Source organism: Ovis canadensis, chromosome 8, assembly GCF_042477335.2.
Source record: "Ovis canadensis isolate MfBH-ARS-UI-01 breed Bighorn chromosome 8, ARS-UI_OviCan_v2, whole genome shotgun sequence".
Classification (NCBI taxonomy): Eukaryota; Metazoa; Chordata; class Mammalia; order Artiodactyla; family Bovidae; genus Ovis; species Ovis canadensis.
This window is the reverse complement of record NC_091252.1, coordinates 79,949,168-79,963,611: the sequence shown is the minus strand read 5'-3', so window position 1 is coordinate 79,963,611 and position 14,444 is coordinate 79,949,168. Positions and strand designations below refer to the sequence as shown.

Below are 14,444 nucleotides of genomic sequence, written 5' to 3'. Positions count from 1 at the left end.
ATAATGTTCATTTCTGGCTGAATAATCTTCAAAAATGTGCATGTTACCATTTTCAAGGAAAGTGAGTGATGATGTATAATTTTATTTTTTAAATCTTACATTTTTCAGTGATTGCTGTTCTCACGTCTGAACTGGAAGCTTTATTTTTCAGATTCTGTGCCAATGTAAAGACATAATCGAGCTGAGGATGGCGCTGTTCTAAGTCAGCCTTTGTGATCTGTCAAGACAAAATGATCGTTAAGATAGGTTAATAAGCCGTATGATAAAACACTAACAAAGCATAACTGGTGTGCTGCCATCCAAGCTGTTGTTTTCCTCTGGAAAGGAGCAGTGAGGCATCAGTGCTATAGAGGAGAAAGTGCAGGCTCTGGAGTCAGAGGCCCCAGGTTCAAATCTTGACTCTCCCACTTATTATCTGGATCATCAGGCAAGGTATTTTACCTCTCTTGTTTCCACAAAAAGAAATAATAAAAACACTTGCAGTTCAGCTATATCAAGTCTGAGGAGATTAAATGAAGAAAATCCCTTTGAACTCTAAAAAGTATGTTCAAAACATTCAGCAAGGGGACTTCCCTGGTGGTCTCTGGTTAAGAATCCACCTCCCAGTGCAAGGGATTCAGGTTCAGTCACTGCTCTAGGAACTAAGATCCCACATGCCTTGGAGCAACTAAGCCCGCAGAGGGCAACTACTGAGCCTGTGTGTCACTAGAGAAACCCATGCCCTGCGACAAAGACTTGGTGCAACCAAAAAACAAAAACATTAGCAGTGATTTCTGCAACCAATGCTCTGCACATCTGTCCTACAACGGAAATGAACATAAACTAATGGCACCTACAGGGTGGAGATGAGCGGTTAGAAAAATTCAAACTAGAAGAACTGCAAATTAACCCTAAACACAAAGAGTCGGACACAACTGAGTGATTAAGCACAGCACAGCATAGACATAAAAGACTGCTGCTTGAGAAAGTTTGAGTTTCTTAGGAGGGAAAAGTTAGCAATATTAGGAAAATGGTGTGTTTTAAGCATCGAACTCACACATAGCCATAAAGATTAAAATATATAACTTCCAAAGAGAATCCACAGCTCTTCCTCTGTGAATTCCCTAACTTTTCAGATTTCAATTATTCCTATAGTGTCAAGTATTATTTCTAAATGGCTCATTCACAACCTCTAATCCTGAATCACACAAAGACAGTTCAATGAATGTTGATCATTTCCTTGCAAGTGGCATAAGGACCTTTCAACACAACATATCTGAAACTAAATCAAACCCTTAGCCACATTCCATTTCTTCTGTTCCTGATTTCCACTAATTGCAATGAATTGCAATGACATCATCTCAGCCACTCAGAAAGGGCTTTTCTCCTTGTTTTAAGCATCACTTGCACTATTCCCAGTCTTCTTACTCAAGCAGAACATTCTTATGATCAGTCTCCAGCCACAGTTTTAAAAAGAAAATGGGAAGAAAAGATGCTTACCGATTGCTTACAGACTGAAAGTCCAAAGAGCTTTGCTTAGTCCACAAGCTCCTTCAGAAGGTGGACTTGATCTGACTTTACTGACTTCCCACTACACCTCCTTATTGCACAACTGTTGAACCATCCCTCATGTTCCCCACCTCAAATCTTTATTCTCCCTGGTCCCTGTACCAGGAATGTCATTTATTTTGTCTCTAAGCATCAAAATTCCACATAGCCTGCATTCCTTCATTATGGATGTAACCCTTTCTTCATCCTGGCTCCTCTACCACATGGCCTGTACCTGCCCAGTGGCTTTTATAAGACTGTGCCTGGTCACATTTAACTTTAATATGGGAATAAAACTGGTACCTACTTCACAAGATTGTTAAAGTGAATGAGATAATACATGCTAAATACTTAGAAAGACATCTAGCACACACTAAGCACTTAATAAGAGTTAGTAATAGCTGCTATTGTATTATTATTTTTCATAGTTCATTCTTAGTTTCTATCTGATATATTCTTTTCAGCATCCCTAGACAACATATAGCCCAAGACCAAAAATACACTGAGTATGGAGAAAGAACTTTAAAATTGATATCAAATGGCATATGTATAGAAATAAAATTATGGTCAGGAGAGTTTCACTGATGATGTCAACAATTAAATAAGCTCATTATGAAATATAGGTTGAAAAGGCACTTCAACAAATGCCTATATGACACTAGGGACTAAATTAACACCAGTTTACATTTATACTGATACTGCCAGATTTAGGACATCAGTTTTAGCTCGTAAAAACAGAGTCTACAGCTCACATTCTTAACCAAAACAACACAAATGCAAGAAAACCTTTATTCGTCAGACCTAGCCAGCATGGCTGACAGATCAAGAACTTTTAAGAGGAACATGAACTCTGCTCTGAGAGGCCGGGGGCGGAAGGGTGGTCCACGTCATGAGCATCTTGGAGGCAACCCGGTAGGGCCAGGCTGCTTCAGACCTACTGCCTCTCCAGTCAGTGCACTGGCATCTGAGCTTCTGCAGTGCCACCGGGACCCAGGAGTGGATGGAGGCGATAACTTCGCTAAGGAAGGGCTCGTCGCCATTCACTCCTGTGCAGTCAGTCCCCCTAATTAATCATTTTGCATCTGCTTTTCAGACACAAGCACAGTTGCTTTCCTTGTGAAAGTGAAATGACATCACTCAGTCATGTCCGACTCTTTGCAACCGCATGGACTGTAGCTTACCAGGCTCCTCTGTCTATGGAGTTTTCCAAGCAAGAATACTGGAGTGAGTTGCCATTTCCTTCTCCAGGGGATCTTCCCAACCCAGGGATCGAACCCGGATCTCCCTCATTGCAGGCAGACGCTTTACCATCTGAGCCACCAGGGAAGCCCCCAAAGCGGTTTATTAACAGAAGAGTACTGAAAATCGGAGAAGGAAGCTGTCGGGGCCACGTACTGTGAGAGGCTGGGTGACCTGCTTCAGCGGTCGGACTTTGTGATGCTGGCTGTGAGCCTGAAGCCCCAGACCCAGGGCCTGATCAGGAGGCGGGAACTGAGGTTAATGAAGCCCACCATCATCCTCATCAACATCAGCAGAGGTCTACTAATTGATCAAGACGCGCTGGTGGAAGCCCTTCAGACCCGGCTCATTAAGGCAGCAGCGTTGGATGTGACATACCCAGAGTCCCTCCCAGAGATCATCCTTTGTTGGAGTTGAAGAACATCACTCTGACACCTCACAGTGGAAGTGCAACTCATCAAGCAAGTCGGATAGATGATGGAAAATTTGGTTGAAAGCATCCTGGCATCTTTCAGGGGCCTTCCTGTTCTTAAGGAAGTGCTGCTTAAATCATTTATGTGAGTTAAGAATTCAGTGGGATGAAAACACGGCAGATTCAGTGGGAAAGAAACACTTTTAAAAAACAATTTTTTTAAAGCTCATTCTCGCAGAGTTTAAGATAAACAGAAGCGATCCAAACAGATCTTGTCTACTCCTGTGCTGTGGTGTTTCCATGACAAACCTTTACACTAGGTACCTACTTTCATTCGCGAAATTGTCTTATTGATCTCTTCTACATCCCCGACAGTGACAATGTTGGACTTCAGCATCTGGTCGATCAATACCAGCCAGTCGGCTAGTTCTGTTATCGTCTTATCCAGATCAGCAGGAACTGAAATTTCTGAAGTACGAGGAGATGCAACAGGAATATCTGATGCAGATGATGCTAGCACCACCTTTTGGACACCGGGATGAGCTGAAATTAAAAATGAAGCAAAGTATTAATGACACAGCAGGATATTCTGATACTGGTGATATAATGGAGATGTATGTATATGTGTATTTATGTAAATTTTACTTTAAGTAAGTAAAATGATTGAAAGAGGGTTTTTTTTTTAATTGGAGGATAATTGCTTTACAATGTTGTGTTGGTTTCTGCCATACAACAAGAATCAGTCATAAGTACACATACATACCCTCCCTCAGTTTTTCTTTTTTAATACTGAAATGGCAATGTTACTTCCTGAAATATCTATAAGACGTATTGTTGCAGTAAAGCTAGTTAAAGGCAGTCTCACCGTATTTTGGGCTTCCTAGGTGGCACTAATGGTAAAGAACCCACCTGCCAATGCAGGAGACAAAAAAAAGAGCAGGTTCAATCCCTGGGTTGAGAAGATCCCCTGGAGGAGGGCATGGCAACCCACTCCAGTATTCTTGCCTGGAGAATCCCATGGACAGAGGAGCCTGGTGGGCTAAGGTCCATAGGGCTACACAGAGTCGGACACAACTGAAGTGACCTAGCATGCACATAGCCTATTCGAGGGTAGCAATAACTCAAAAGCAACTAACAGTAACTAAGACCAATATCAAGAGAAAATTGTAAAAAATACATCAACCATGAGAAAATTAGGAGTGTTATTTTATTTTGTCAAGATGCTTTTGCTTTAATTATAAAGCCAATTTATTTGTAATTTTCCGTCCTTTTTTTTCTTAACTTTATAACATATTAGTCATTTTAATAAACACTATTGTGAATACCTAGGTAACAATATTTATTTATAGTCACTAACTTTTAGTTACCCTTTTTCTTATGGCTAAATACTTAGACTCCTCTTAAACTTTTACTTTAGAAAAGATTTGCAGATACAGCCAACTAATAATTGACAAGGGAGCCAAGAATATTCAATGGAGAAAAGATAGTCTTTTCAATACATGATGCTAAGATGATTGGACATTCACATGTAAAAGAATAAATGTCTTACACCATTTACAAAAGACTTAAATGTAAGACCTGAAACTATGAAACTCCTAGAAGAAAACATAGAAATTAAAGCTCCTTGACACAGATCATGGTATTGACTCTTTGAATATAACACCTGAAGAATACAAAGCATAAGCAACAAAATCAAAACTGAACAAGTGGGACTACCATCAAACTAAAAAGCTTCTACAGAGCAAAAGAAACCATCAACACAACAAAGAAAAGACAACATACACAGAACAGGAAAGAGTACTTGCAAACCATATATCTGCTAAGAGGTTAACACTGAAATACATATGTATACACAGAACTCAGATATAAAAAAGTGAGAAAAATCCTATCATTTGAGACAAGATGGATGGACCTTGAAGGTATTATGCTGAGTTAAGTAAGTCAGCTAGAGAAAGGCAAATACTGTATGATCTCACTTATGTGTGGTGTCCAAACGAGGAAAAAAAAAAATCATAGGAAAAGAGACAATCAGACCTGTGGCTACCAGAAGTGAAGGGGAGGAGGGAGGGGAAATAAGAAAAGGTGGTCAAAAGGTACAAAGATCCAGTTACAAGATAAACACTAGGGATGTAATATACAACATGAAGGCTATAGTTAACCATGCTGTATGAGATACAGAAAAGTTAGGAGAGTAAACACTATGAGGTCTCCCCATAAGAAGAAAATTTTTTCCTCTTTTCTTTTGTTAATTATGTCGATATGAGAAGATGACCCATTTACGATAATCATTTCACAATACATGTAAATCAGACCATCATGCTATACACCTCAAACTTATACAATGATATATGTCAGTTATTTCTCAATCGAACTGAGGGGAAAAAGTAGGTTTGAAGATGCAAAGTAATAGGGTATGAAACTCAAAGTTAGTCATAATAAGCTAAAAAAAGACTTTGCAATTCTAATGTTTCTATTAGTGCCAGATGCTGAGCACAGCCTCTCACAGGCAACAAAGAAGGGTGGAGGATGTAAGCACCTCACGAAAAGTGGCACTATGACTAGGAAACACCTGCTGGCAGAATTCCACTCAGTTCACTTAAAGGATAGGTCCCGAATATTCCTGTTTTTAGTTGCCTTTCTCGCTCTTCACAGGTTCTAACACAAGAATGTCATTTTGTGCCCACCAGCCACATTTTCCACTTAGACTTATGACACACTCTTAGAGATGGAGACTTCAGTCTTTCTTTTCTGTGACTCAGTCCATTCCTGCTCACTGGTTTTCAGTACAGATTTTACAAGCACAGAAAGCACAAGCCCTTGGTTTTGCTTTTACAAAACCTTGACATGCTGGGCCCGCAGACTTGATGAGGCACATAAGCTAACTCTGCCAATGTAGGTCAAAGCTGACGAATACTTGGCACAAGCGCTGTCTCTTTGTCCTCTTTCTCTGCATCGCAGACATTTCTAACAATTACATTTTTTCTCAATGACTTAAGATGTACCTTCTCAACACAACATTCCATAGAGCCACTGCCAATCAAAAGAAACCAGTAAATGCATTAAAATCTTTAGCTTCCATCCATGGCTCTAAGGGACCTGAAAATCAAGATATTTTCTGGTCATCCATCAAAGTCAATTCAGATAATCTAGATTAACCCTTTCTTTCCCTAAATAGTCAAGTTTTGACCTAAACTGTGTATGCGATTACTTGCTTCTGTCCATATGTAGGGGCTGATCAGCCATATGTAAATGTTTAGATGTAATATTCCAAGTTCAGAGAAAAGCTTGATAAATCAAGATCCCTCCCATCAATACATTTAATTAACAGCATTATAGAGGGGTTAGTAATACTTTTAACTCTTTGTTTTTCGAACAAACAAAAAGAGCTTAAAAATCATTACTCTGAAAGCTTTAAAACAAACTTTTTATACCTAGGTGTTTATCATTTGTCAGTTTTCAGGTAAGGTATTATCAACAGAACTTAACACAGGTACAGTTATATCTATCAAGGATACTTTCAAATTCCTAGGACAACACTGAAAGTCAGAGAACATTAAAAAATAATAATAATAAAAAGCAAGCCTGTACCATCAAAAAAAAAAAGAAAAAATAATACTCTTAATATTAAGGAATATTAAAGAAATTCAACAGAAGTGATTTTTCTCTTAGTCTTTGCTTACTTGTCATCTTCTAAATTAGGTCTCATGCTGCTCTTTTTAAAATCTCAATATTCTCTCAGCACACCTAATTTCTTCATGTGTTCCAGAGCCAACTCAGTGGCACAGTCTCTCTTACACATCTCCGTTTCTCCTCTAACATACCATGTATTTCATTCATTTATGTGTATTTACTGATGAATCCCTGACAGTTAGAACTATACCTGGCACATAGTAGATGCCCAATAAATATTTGTTGAATTAAAAAAAAAAGAACTTGCAAAAACAAAGCAACAAAACTAGAAAAATAAGAAATTGTAAGATGTATCTTTTTCTATCTTTACATTTCTCTATAATTTTGTATCTTTACATTTCTGATTGCCATCTTAGTAGATAATTCCCAAAACAGAATCACTGGAGTAAAAAACATGAAAATATTTAATGTATTTACTACTAATTGCCAAGTCTTTTTCCTTAAAAGTTGGAAATGTTTAGAAAAGTCCCAACAGGTTTGTAACTTGACAAAATTATATATTTGAACTCTGATTTTAAAATTAATTTGGAAAGAAAAGGGTCAAGAACAGTCAAAACAATTTTTTTTGGATAGAGGGTTATGCCCTACCAGATATTTAGTTGTATTTCTCAGCTAATAATGAATGATTAACTTCGAGTATTATAGATCCAAACATTCAAATAGACCACGAGAAGAGAAGAACCACAGTGCACAGGTGGCAGAGAAACCTGACCTTGGCAGAGACTAAACTGTAGATCACTGAAGAATACACTGGTCAATAAGTGATGCTGGGAAAAGTCATGACCCATGGGTGCAGTTGGAAGGTAATAGGACAGATTTTTATCTCATATTCATCTTAGGAAAGCTAATTTTCTGTGGAATGAAGGACCTGAATATGAAAACTAAAATTGTAACATATAGAATAATCTTTATGAGTTCAGAGGACTAAAGGAGCTCTAAAATAAATCACAAAAAAGAAAGCTACTAATAGATCACTAATGTTTAAGAATTATGAAACTAGTACCACAAACAAAAATTTTAAAAGCCACAGATTAAGGGAGAAGGTAGGACTTCCCTGATAGCTCAGTTGGTAAAGAATCCACCTGCAATGCAGAAGACCCTGGTTTGATACCTGGGTCGGGAAGATCTGCTGGAGAAGAGATAGACTACCCACTCCAATATTCTTGGGCTTCCCTTGTGGCTCAGCTGGTAAAGAATTGCCTGCAATGCAGGAGACCTGGGTTCGATCCCTGGGTTGGAAAGAGCCCCCTGGAGAAGGGAAAGGCTATCCACTCCAGTATTCTGGCCTGAAGAATTTCATGAACTGTATAGTCCATGGGGTCACAAGGGGTCACAAAGAGCTGGATACGACTGAGCAACTTTCACTCACTTACTCATCATTTGCAATGCACATTCCAGACAAGGAATTAGTAACTTAAGTATTTTTTTTTAAACTCAAAGACATCAACCAACAATCCACAGAAGAGGAAGTAAGAAAGACAATAAACATACTTTTTAAAGGCTCAAGCACACAGATAACTGAGGAAACACAAATTGAAATCAAGCACCCTATTTCCACAGGTCACATGTTCCAAATGTGATGTCTGGGGATCTCTAGGTCCTGAGAGATCCTTCCAAGGAATGTGGATGCCTAAACCAAAAGCATCATCATTATAAGTTATTTGCTCTTCCCGCTCATTCTTTCTCAAATGTAAAGTCTCATTTTACCCAAGGCTACAAGATATATGATATCAGAACTGAGCAAATGCAGAAGCTGATACAAGAATCTAAGTTTCTTCACTTATGCCAGAAATTTAAAATTTTCAAAAATGTAATGCTGTCACTTTTCTGATTTTTTCTGTTTTGGAAGGTACACTGTCTTATGTTAATATCTTATAAAATATTTTATTGACAGAATGTATTTTTATTGTCTTTTGAACAAATTAACAAACAAATAATCTTTGAAATTTTTCAGTTTTACTTTCTAATTAGATAAACACTGATAAACATAACACACAAACAAAAGGGAGTAATCAATAATTTTTAAGAGCATACAGGAGTTCTGAGGATAAAATGTTGGAGTGCTGAGAACAATGTAGAACAATGAGTGGAAAGGTTCATATTCAGCAGGTAGATAGGTAATCTGGAACAACTAGTCTAGACTGCAGTTAGTGAAGTAAAGTTGCCAATATTCACCATGGTCACCCCAGTACTTCACCATGATATACCCTGGAGAATAACTCACCCATCATTCTGCCTGATCCTCACTGTTACTTTTTGTAGTTTTAAAAAATTGAAAACAACCTACATTATCCATCCATTGCTTCATCAGCATCTATTAAGAACCTACTATATGCAAGGCACTTGACTAGATGCTACAGGTATGGGAATGTATAAGACTTCACTGGTAGCTCAGATGGCAAAGCATCTGCCTACAATGCAGGAGACCCAGGTTCAATCCCTGGGTCGGGAAGATCCTCTGGAGAAGGAAATGGCAACCCACTCCAGTATTCTTGCCTGGAAAATCCCATGGATAGAGGAGCATGGTAGGCTACAGTCTACAGTATCGCAAAGAGTCAGACATGACTGAGTGACTTCACTTCACTTCACTTCAAGACAAAGGCCTTGACCTCGTGGAGGTTGCATTCTGGTGGGAGTGGATGGATATACGAAAGTGAAAATGTTAGTTGCTCATTCATGTCCGACTCTTTGCGTTCCCATGGACTGTAGTCTGCCAGGCTTCTCTGTTCATGGAATTCTCCAGGCAAGAATAGTGGAGTGGTTGTCATTCCCTTCTCCAGAGGATCTTCATGACCCAGGGATCAAACCTGGGTCTCCCTCACTGTAGGAAGATTCTTCACCATCTGAGCCCCTAGGGATGGATATATGGCATACAGTAAATCCAATGCAAGAAGCTGGAGAGAGACAGGATGGATCTTGGAGAGAGGATGTAACTGAGTTATGGTGCTCAGGCCAGGAAAGACCCATCTAAAAAGGGAATATATGAGAACTAAATGAAGTGAGTATGTGAAACATGTAATAACTGAGGGAAGGACATGTGGATAAGAAAGAAAGAAGAAATAGCAAGCACAAGGGCCATAAATAGAAATGTTTTTGACATATTAGAAACAGCAAGAAGACCAGTATGTCTGAAGGAGAATAACAAAGGAAAAGTGGTAAGGAATGGGATTACAGAGATGGGTAGCAGACAGATCATACATGGGCTTCTGGACCATGGTAAGGGAACAGAAATCACTTATGTATGGTGGAAGTGATTAAAAGACTGAAATCAAAGGAATAACACATCAAACTTGTTTTCTAGAGCTATTGCTTGGCTGCTATCAGAATAATCGATGAGGGGTAAGATCAGAATAGAATCCAAACAGTAATTTAGGAGAATATTCCAACAATCTATATGAAAGATAAATAGTTTAAGAGCAGGGATGGGCCATGGAACTGGCACAGGGTGGCAATGGATTGGATTTGAAACCCAGAGAAGAGTCAAGGGTGATTCCAAGTGCACTGGCCTAAGAACTGGCCAAATTACCTAAAGTTATAAAGTGTCTAAAGTCATGGGACTGGTGAACAAAGCTACAGAAGAAAGCTCTGAGGATTAAGGTACACCCATGCCACGAAATACTATACATCAGTTTAAATGACTATACTAGCACTACAAGCAGAGAAGGCAATGGCACCCCACTCCAGTGCTCTTGCCTGGAAAATCCCATGAACAGAGGAGCCTGGTGGGCTGCAGTCCATGGGGTCGCGAAGAATCGGACGCAACTGAGCGACTCCACTTTCATGCATTGGAGAAAGAAATGGCAACCCACTCCAGTGTTCTTGCCTGGAGAATCCCAGGGATGGGCGAGCCTGGTTGGCTGCCATCTATGGGGTTGCACGAAGTCGGACATGACTGAAGCGACTTAGCAGCAACAACAGCAGAGTTATAAGCATCAAGATGTATGCTAATAAGAATGATCCAGTAGAGGAGACAAAGGGGATCAGTTAAACTCAAGAGAAGGTGTGATCTGTAGCACAAGTGGACGAGGAGGTGGTCTTCAAAATGGAGATAACTCTTCCACTGAATAGGAAGAAAGCATGTAGTTTGTGGGTACACAGGAAGGCAGATGGAGGGAGTCTGTGATGGGAAAAAGAAGACCTCATTGAACAAACAGTACTTTAGTTTTTAAAAATGAGATGAGGTCATTAGTAGAGAAATGAGCAAGGGGCACTCAGAAGAAAGTGCAGTGAGTTGGTCTTCAGTGCTGAGTGCCCATCTGAGTGTAGTCAGCAAGAAGCTAGCATGTATAAACCTCAAAGACAATACACAGGTGAAAGAATCCAGAGCAGATAAATTCATCGAGACAGAACACAGATCTGTGGTTGCCAGGGGATGGGGCTAGAAGGGAAGGGGACAAACTGTTGAGTAAGAGTTTTCACTCTGGAGTGATGGAAATATTTTCAAACGAGACAGAGACGGTGGCTGCAAAACACTGTGGAATGTCCTTGAATTGTTCACCTTAAAACAGCTAACTTTATTTTTTAATATAATTTTTAAAGGAATAATAAAAATCTGAATTACAATACTGTATAGGAGGCGCAGAGCACACTGGAATTAGCTTCAGGTTTCACACTTCAGGGAGGAATATCTTATGAAGAATAAACTGCCCACCTAACGGAAGGTATAGTTTTGCTGGCAGCTTTTTGTACTTTATTTTTTATTTTTATTGTTTGGATATATACTTTTAAATTTTTATTGGAGCATAGTTGATTTACAGTGCTGTGTTTTTTGTACTTTTAAATATGCATTCAAATTTTCCCCCCTCCTTTGCCATAATGATGTTAGATAATGATGTAAGTCATTGGCACTTCTCTGCAAATCTACAGCATCAGGCCAAACAAAAAGAGAATAGTATATGAATACGGATGATGATATTTTCAAAAGAGAAAGCGTTCTTCTAAATAATAACCTAATGTGCTTTTGCAAAATGCATCAGGCCTCTTCCCTATGGTTATGGAGTTGAACTTGAGGTGACAAAGCAGCAGGACCCAAATGCTAATCCAAGTGTTCTGGATCTTGATCGACAAAACCAATCAGGTGCCAGGTATTTCCTGTACAAGGTATTGGGAAATACAATTAAAAACGGAATACAAACTTGGCCCTGAATAAGCTTCCAAAAAAAAGAAGAAAAAAAGTCCTGTCACTCATCAGTTTCCGACTCCAGAAGGGGAACAGGAAAAAGAAGAGAGGAGCAGTGAGAAGAAGGGAGGAGGGGTAGAAGGAGCAGGAGGAAGAGCAGGAGGACAGAGGAGGAAGGGGAGAGGCAGCAGATGGCACACAGGAAGCAGACAGGGTTAACCACATCTGAGGTTCTGCCTGGTGACTCAACAGCAGGAGAGCCGGCCAAGGTGGTTCAGAGAGCTTGCAAAGCAGTGATTAATTAGCAGAGGTCACAGGGGTTATGGGGCAGTAGCCTGCACTCTAGCCTCAGCAAAGGGAAGGAAATGAATAGTGAGAAAACACTCTTCATTCCCCTATCTAAGTGATCAGCATTTGTCCACAAATAGCCTCCTTGAGATGGACACCTCTTAAACTCCTTCTCCCGGGGATATCCAAACTTTTTGTTTTCAGTCATCAGTGCCTAGTTACACATCTCCAGAACATGCTAACACAATGACCTACCATTGATTTGCTGAAAAGCTGCATGTCCCTAGAAAACTATTTCCCCAGCGTCCCCACCTTGCTTCTCCCCTCGCCTTCAGCAAGCTTTTTGGGGGCTCAGGTTCCATGTTCAAGAAAGGCTAAAAGTCTTATTTCCCATGAGAGGAAATGCCTTGCACACACTAGGCAGTGAAATACATCTTGTGTTTAGAGAAGACATTCTTTTCAAATGATTGAAAGCAGAATAATAAGTCATAACTGCATTGTGTTTTTAAATGTTTTCCTAATTCACATATAATGCTCATAATCATAAAATTCTGCTATGTTTATAAAAAAATTTTGTGAAAAAAAAAGCTGTATCTTACCAGCAATTCTCATCTGAGCAACAGAACAGGGATCCTGGAAGCGTTCCTTCAGCACACCAGGCACTTCTCTGCATATCTACAGCATCAGGCCAAACAGAAAGAGAAGAATAGTATATAAATACGGACGATGATATTTTCAAAAGAAAGCATTCTTCTAAATGATCTTGCTGTCATTTTCCTGCCCCTCCTCAATGCCTAAGCTTCTGTGTCCACTTTCACTATTCAGTGGGGTCTTGCCTGACCCCCAACTGACATCAAGAATGTCATCCAGTCCTTAGCCGGCCTGCTCCTGTACAACATTTAATACTGCCGCTTCCTCTCCCTTGGTTCTCTTGGTATTTTACAATGGTGGTTTTACTCCCACCTCTGTGAGAGATATTCTATGCTTGATCCTGGCCTCTCTCCCCAGGTCCTGGTTTCTAATTGCTTCATTTATCAAGTGGAGTTTCAAGAGACTGATGACTTTCCAAAACAGACCTTCAGTCATCCTCTTCCTGTCAATTGTATATATTCAGATATGTCCAAGAGTGGAGTCATCACCTGTCTCCCTGACATCCGCTTCACTCTCTGTCTCCTCTAGCTCCTGTCATTTATGCTTCTTTTCCCTGCAATGTCTTTCCCTCCAATCCTCCATCTGACTAATACTCATTCATCTTTAGTAAATTAGCTTGAATATGAACTCCACAAAACCTTCCGTGGCTACCACCCAAAGTTAGGTAGGTTCTCCACTTTTATATTCCCACAGATACCTCCTTGTTATAATTGCTTATCTACCTGTCTCACCCACAATGAGCTCTTTGGGTTAAGAAGCATTTTCATACTCTTGGCTACATTTCCAGTTCTTAGAATGGTACCTGGCATAAAATGAGAGCCCAGTAAAATCCCACTGAGCAAATAAAAGCATGAATTAATGAAAAATTCCCGATTAGTATTTCCTAAAATGTGTCTGTTGAAATTCTCTACATGATGAGCCTTGCTTTTGCTTGGTCTTAGATTCTCATAACTCACATAATTAGTGTAGAATCTATGTGAAGTCCTGCGATAAAGGAAGCTCTGTCTGACATTGTGCTCCCAAAGTGACCAGCATGCCCTATTCTACACAATACCCATTGACATCCTCTGTGTTAAATAAATACATGTGGTCCGACTGAATATGCACAAGCTGAGTCTGGCATGTTGGACACGGGGCCAACATGTCTGAAAAACAGCAAGGAGAGAGTGTAGCAGATGAAGTCAGGGAGATAACAGGAAGCCAGAACACGACAGCCTCATAAGCCACCATCAGGACTTTGGCCATTACTCTGAATGAGATGGAATACTATTAGTGGGTTTTTCTCAGGGGATTTACTTGACCTGAATGATTCTTAACAAATACTTTGGTTGCTTTGTTAAGGAGAGACAGACAAAGGGGAAAGTGAGGCAAAAGGGAGGCCAATGAAGTGGCCGTGGCAGGAATCACACGAGATGACGGCAATGATGATCACACAGGAAACAACTTAGTGGCCACGGAGGCAGTGAGAAGTGGCCAAGTTTATGAAATTTCGCAAGCCTAAGAAAAGAGGAAAGAATT

At 39.8% G+C, this 14,444-nt stretch overlaps 1 protein-coding gene across 13 annotated transcripts in view; it reads right to left on the bottom strand.

Moving 5' to 3' along the window:
- UTRN (utrophin) overlaps positions 1 to 14,444 on the bottom strand; it is a 555,792-nt gene that overhangs the window by 283,126 nt on the left and 258,222 nt on the right. For all 13 annotated transcript variants that reach the window (XM_069598624.1, XM_069598629.1, XM_069598632.1 and 10 more), the window contains 3 exons: positions 12,875 to 12,950; positions 3,507 to 3,721; positions 100 to 217 (listed from right to left, as the gene is read on the bottom strand). In XM_069598624.1, the coding sequence (XP_069454725.1) occupies positions 100 to 217; positions 3,507 to 3,721; positions 12,875 to 12,950 (409 nt within the window). The remainder of the gene's footprint in view (positions 1 to 99; positions 218 to 3,506; positions 3,722 to 12,874; positions 12,951 to 14,444) is intronic.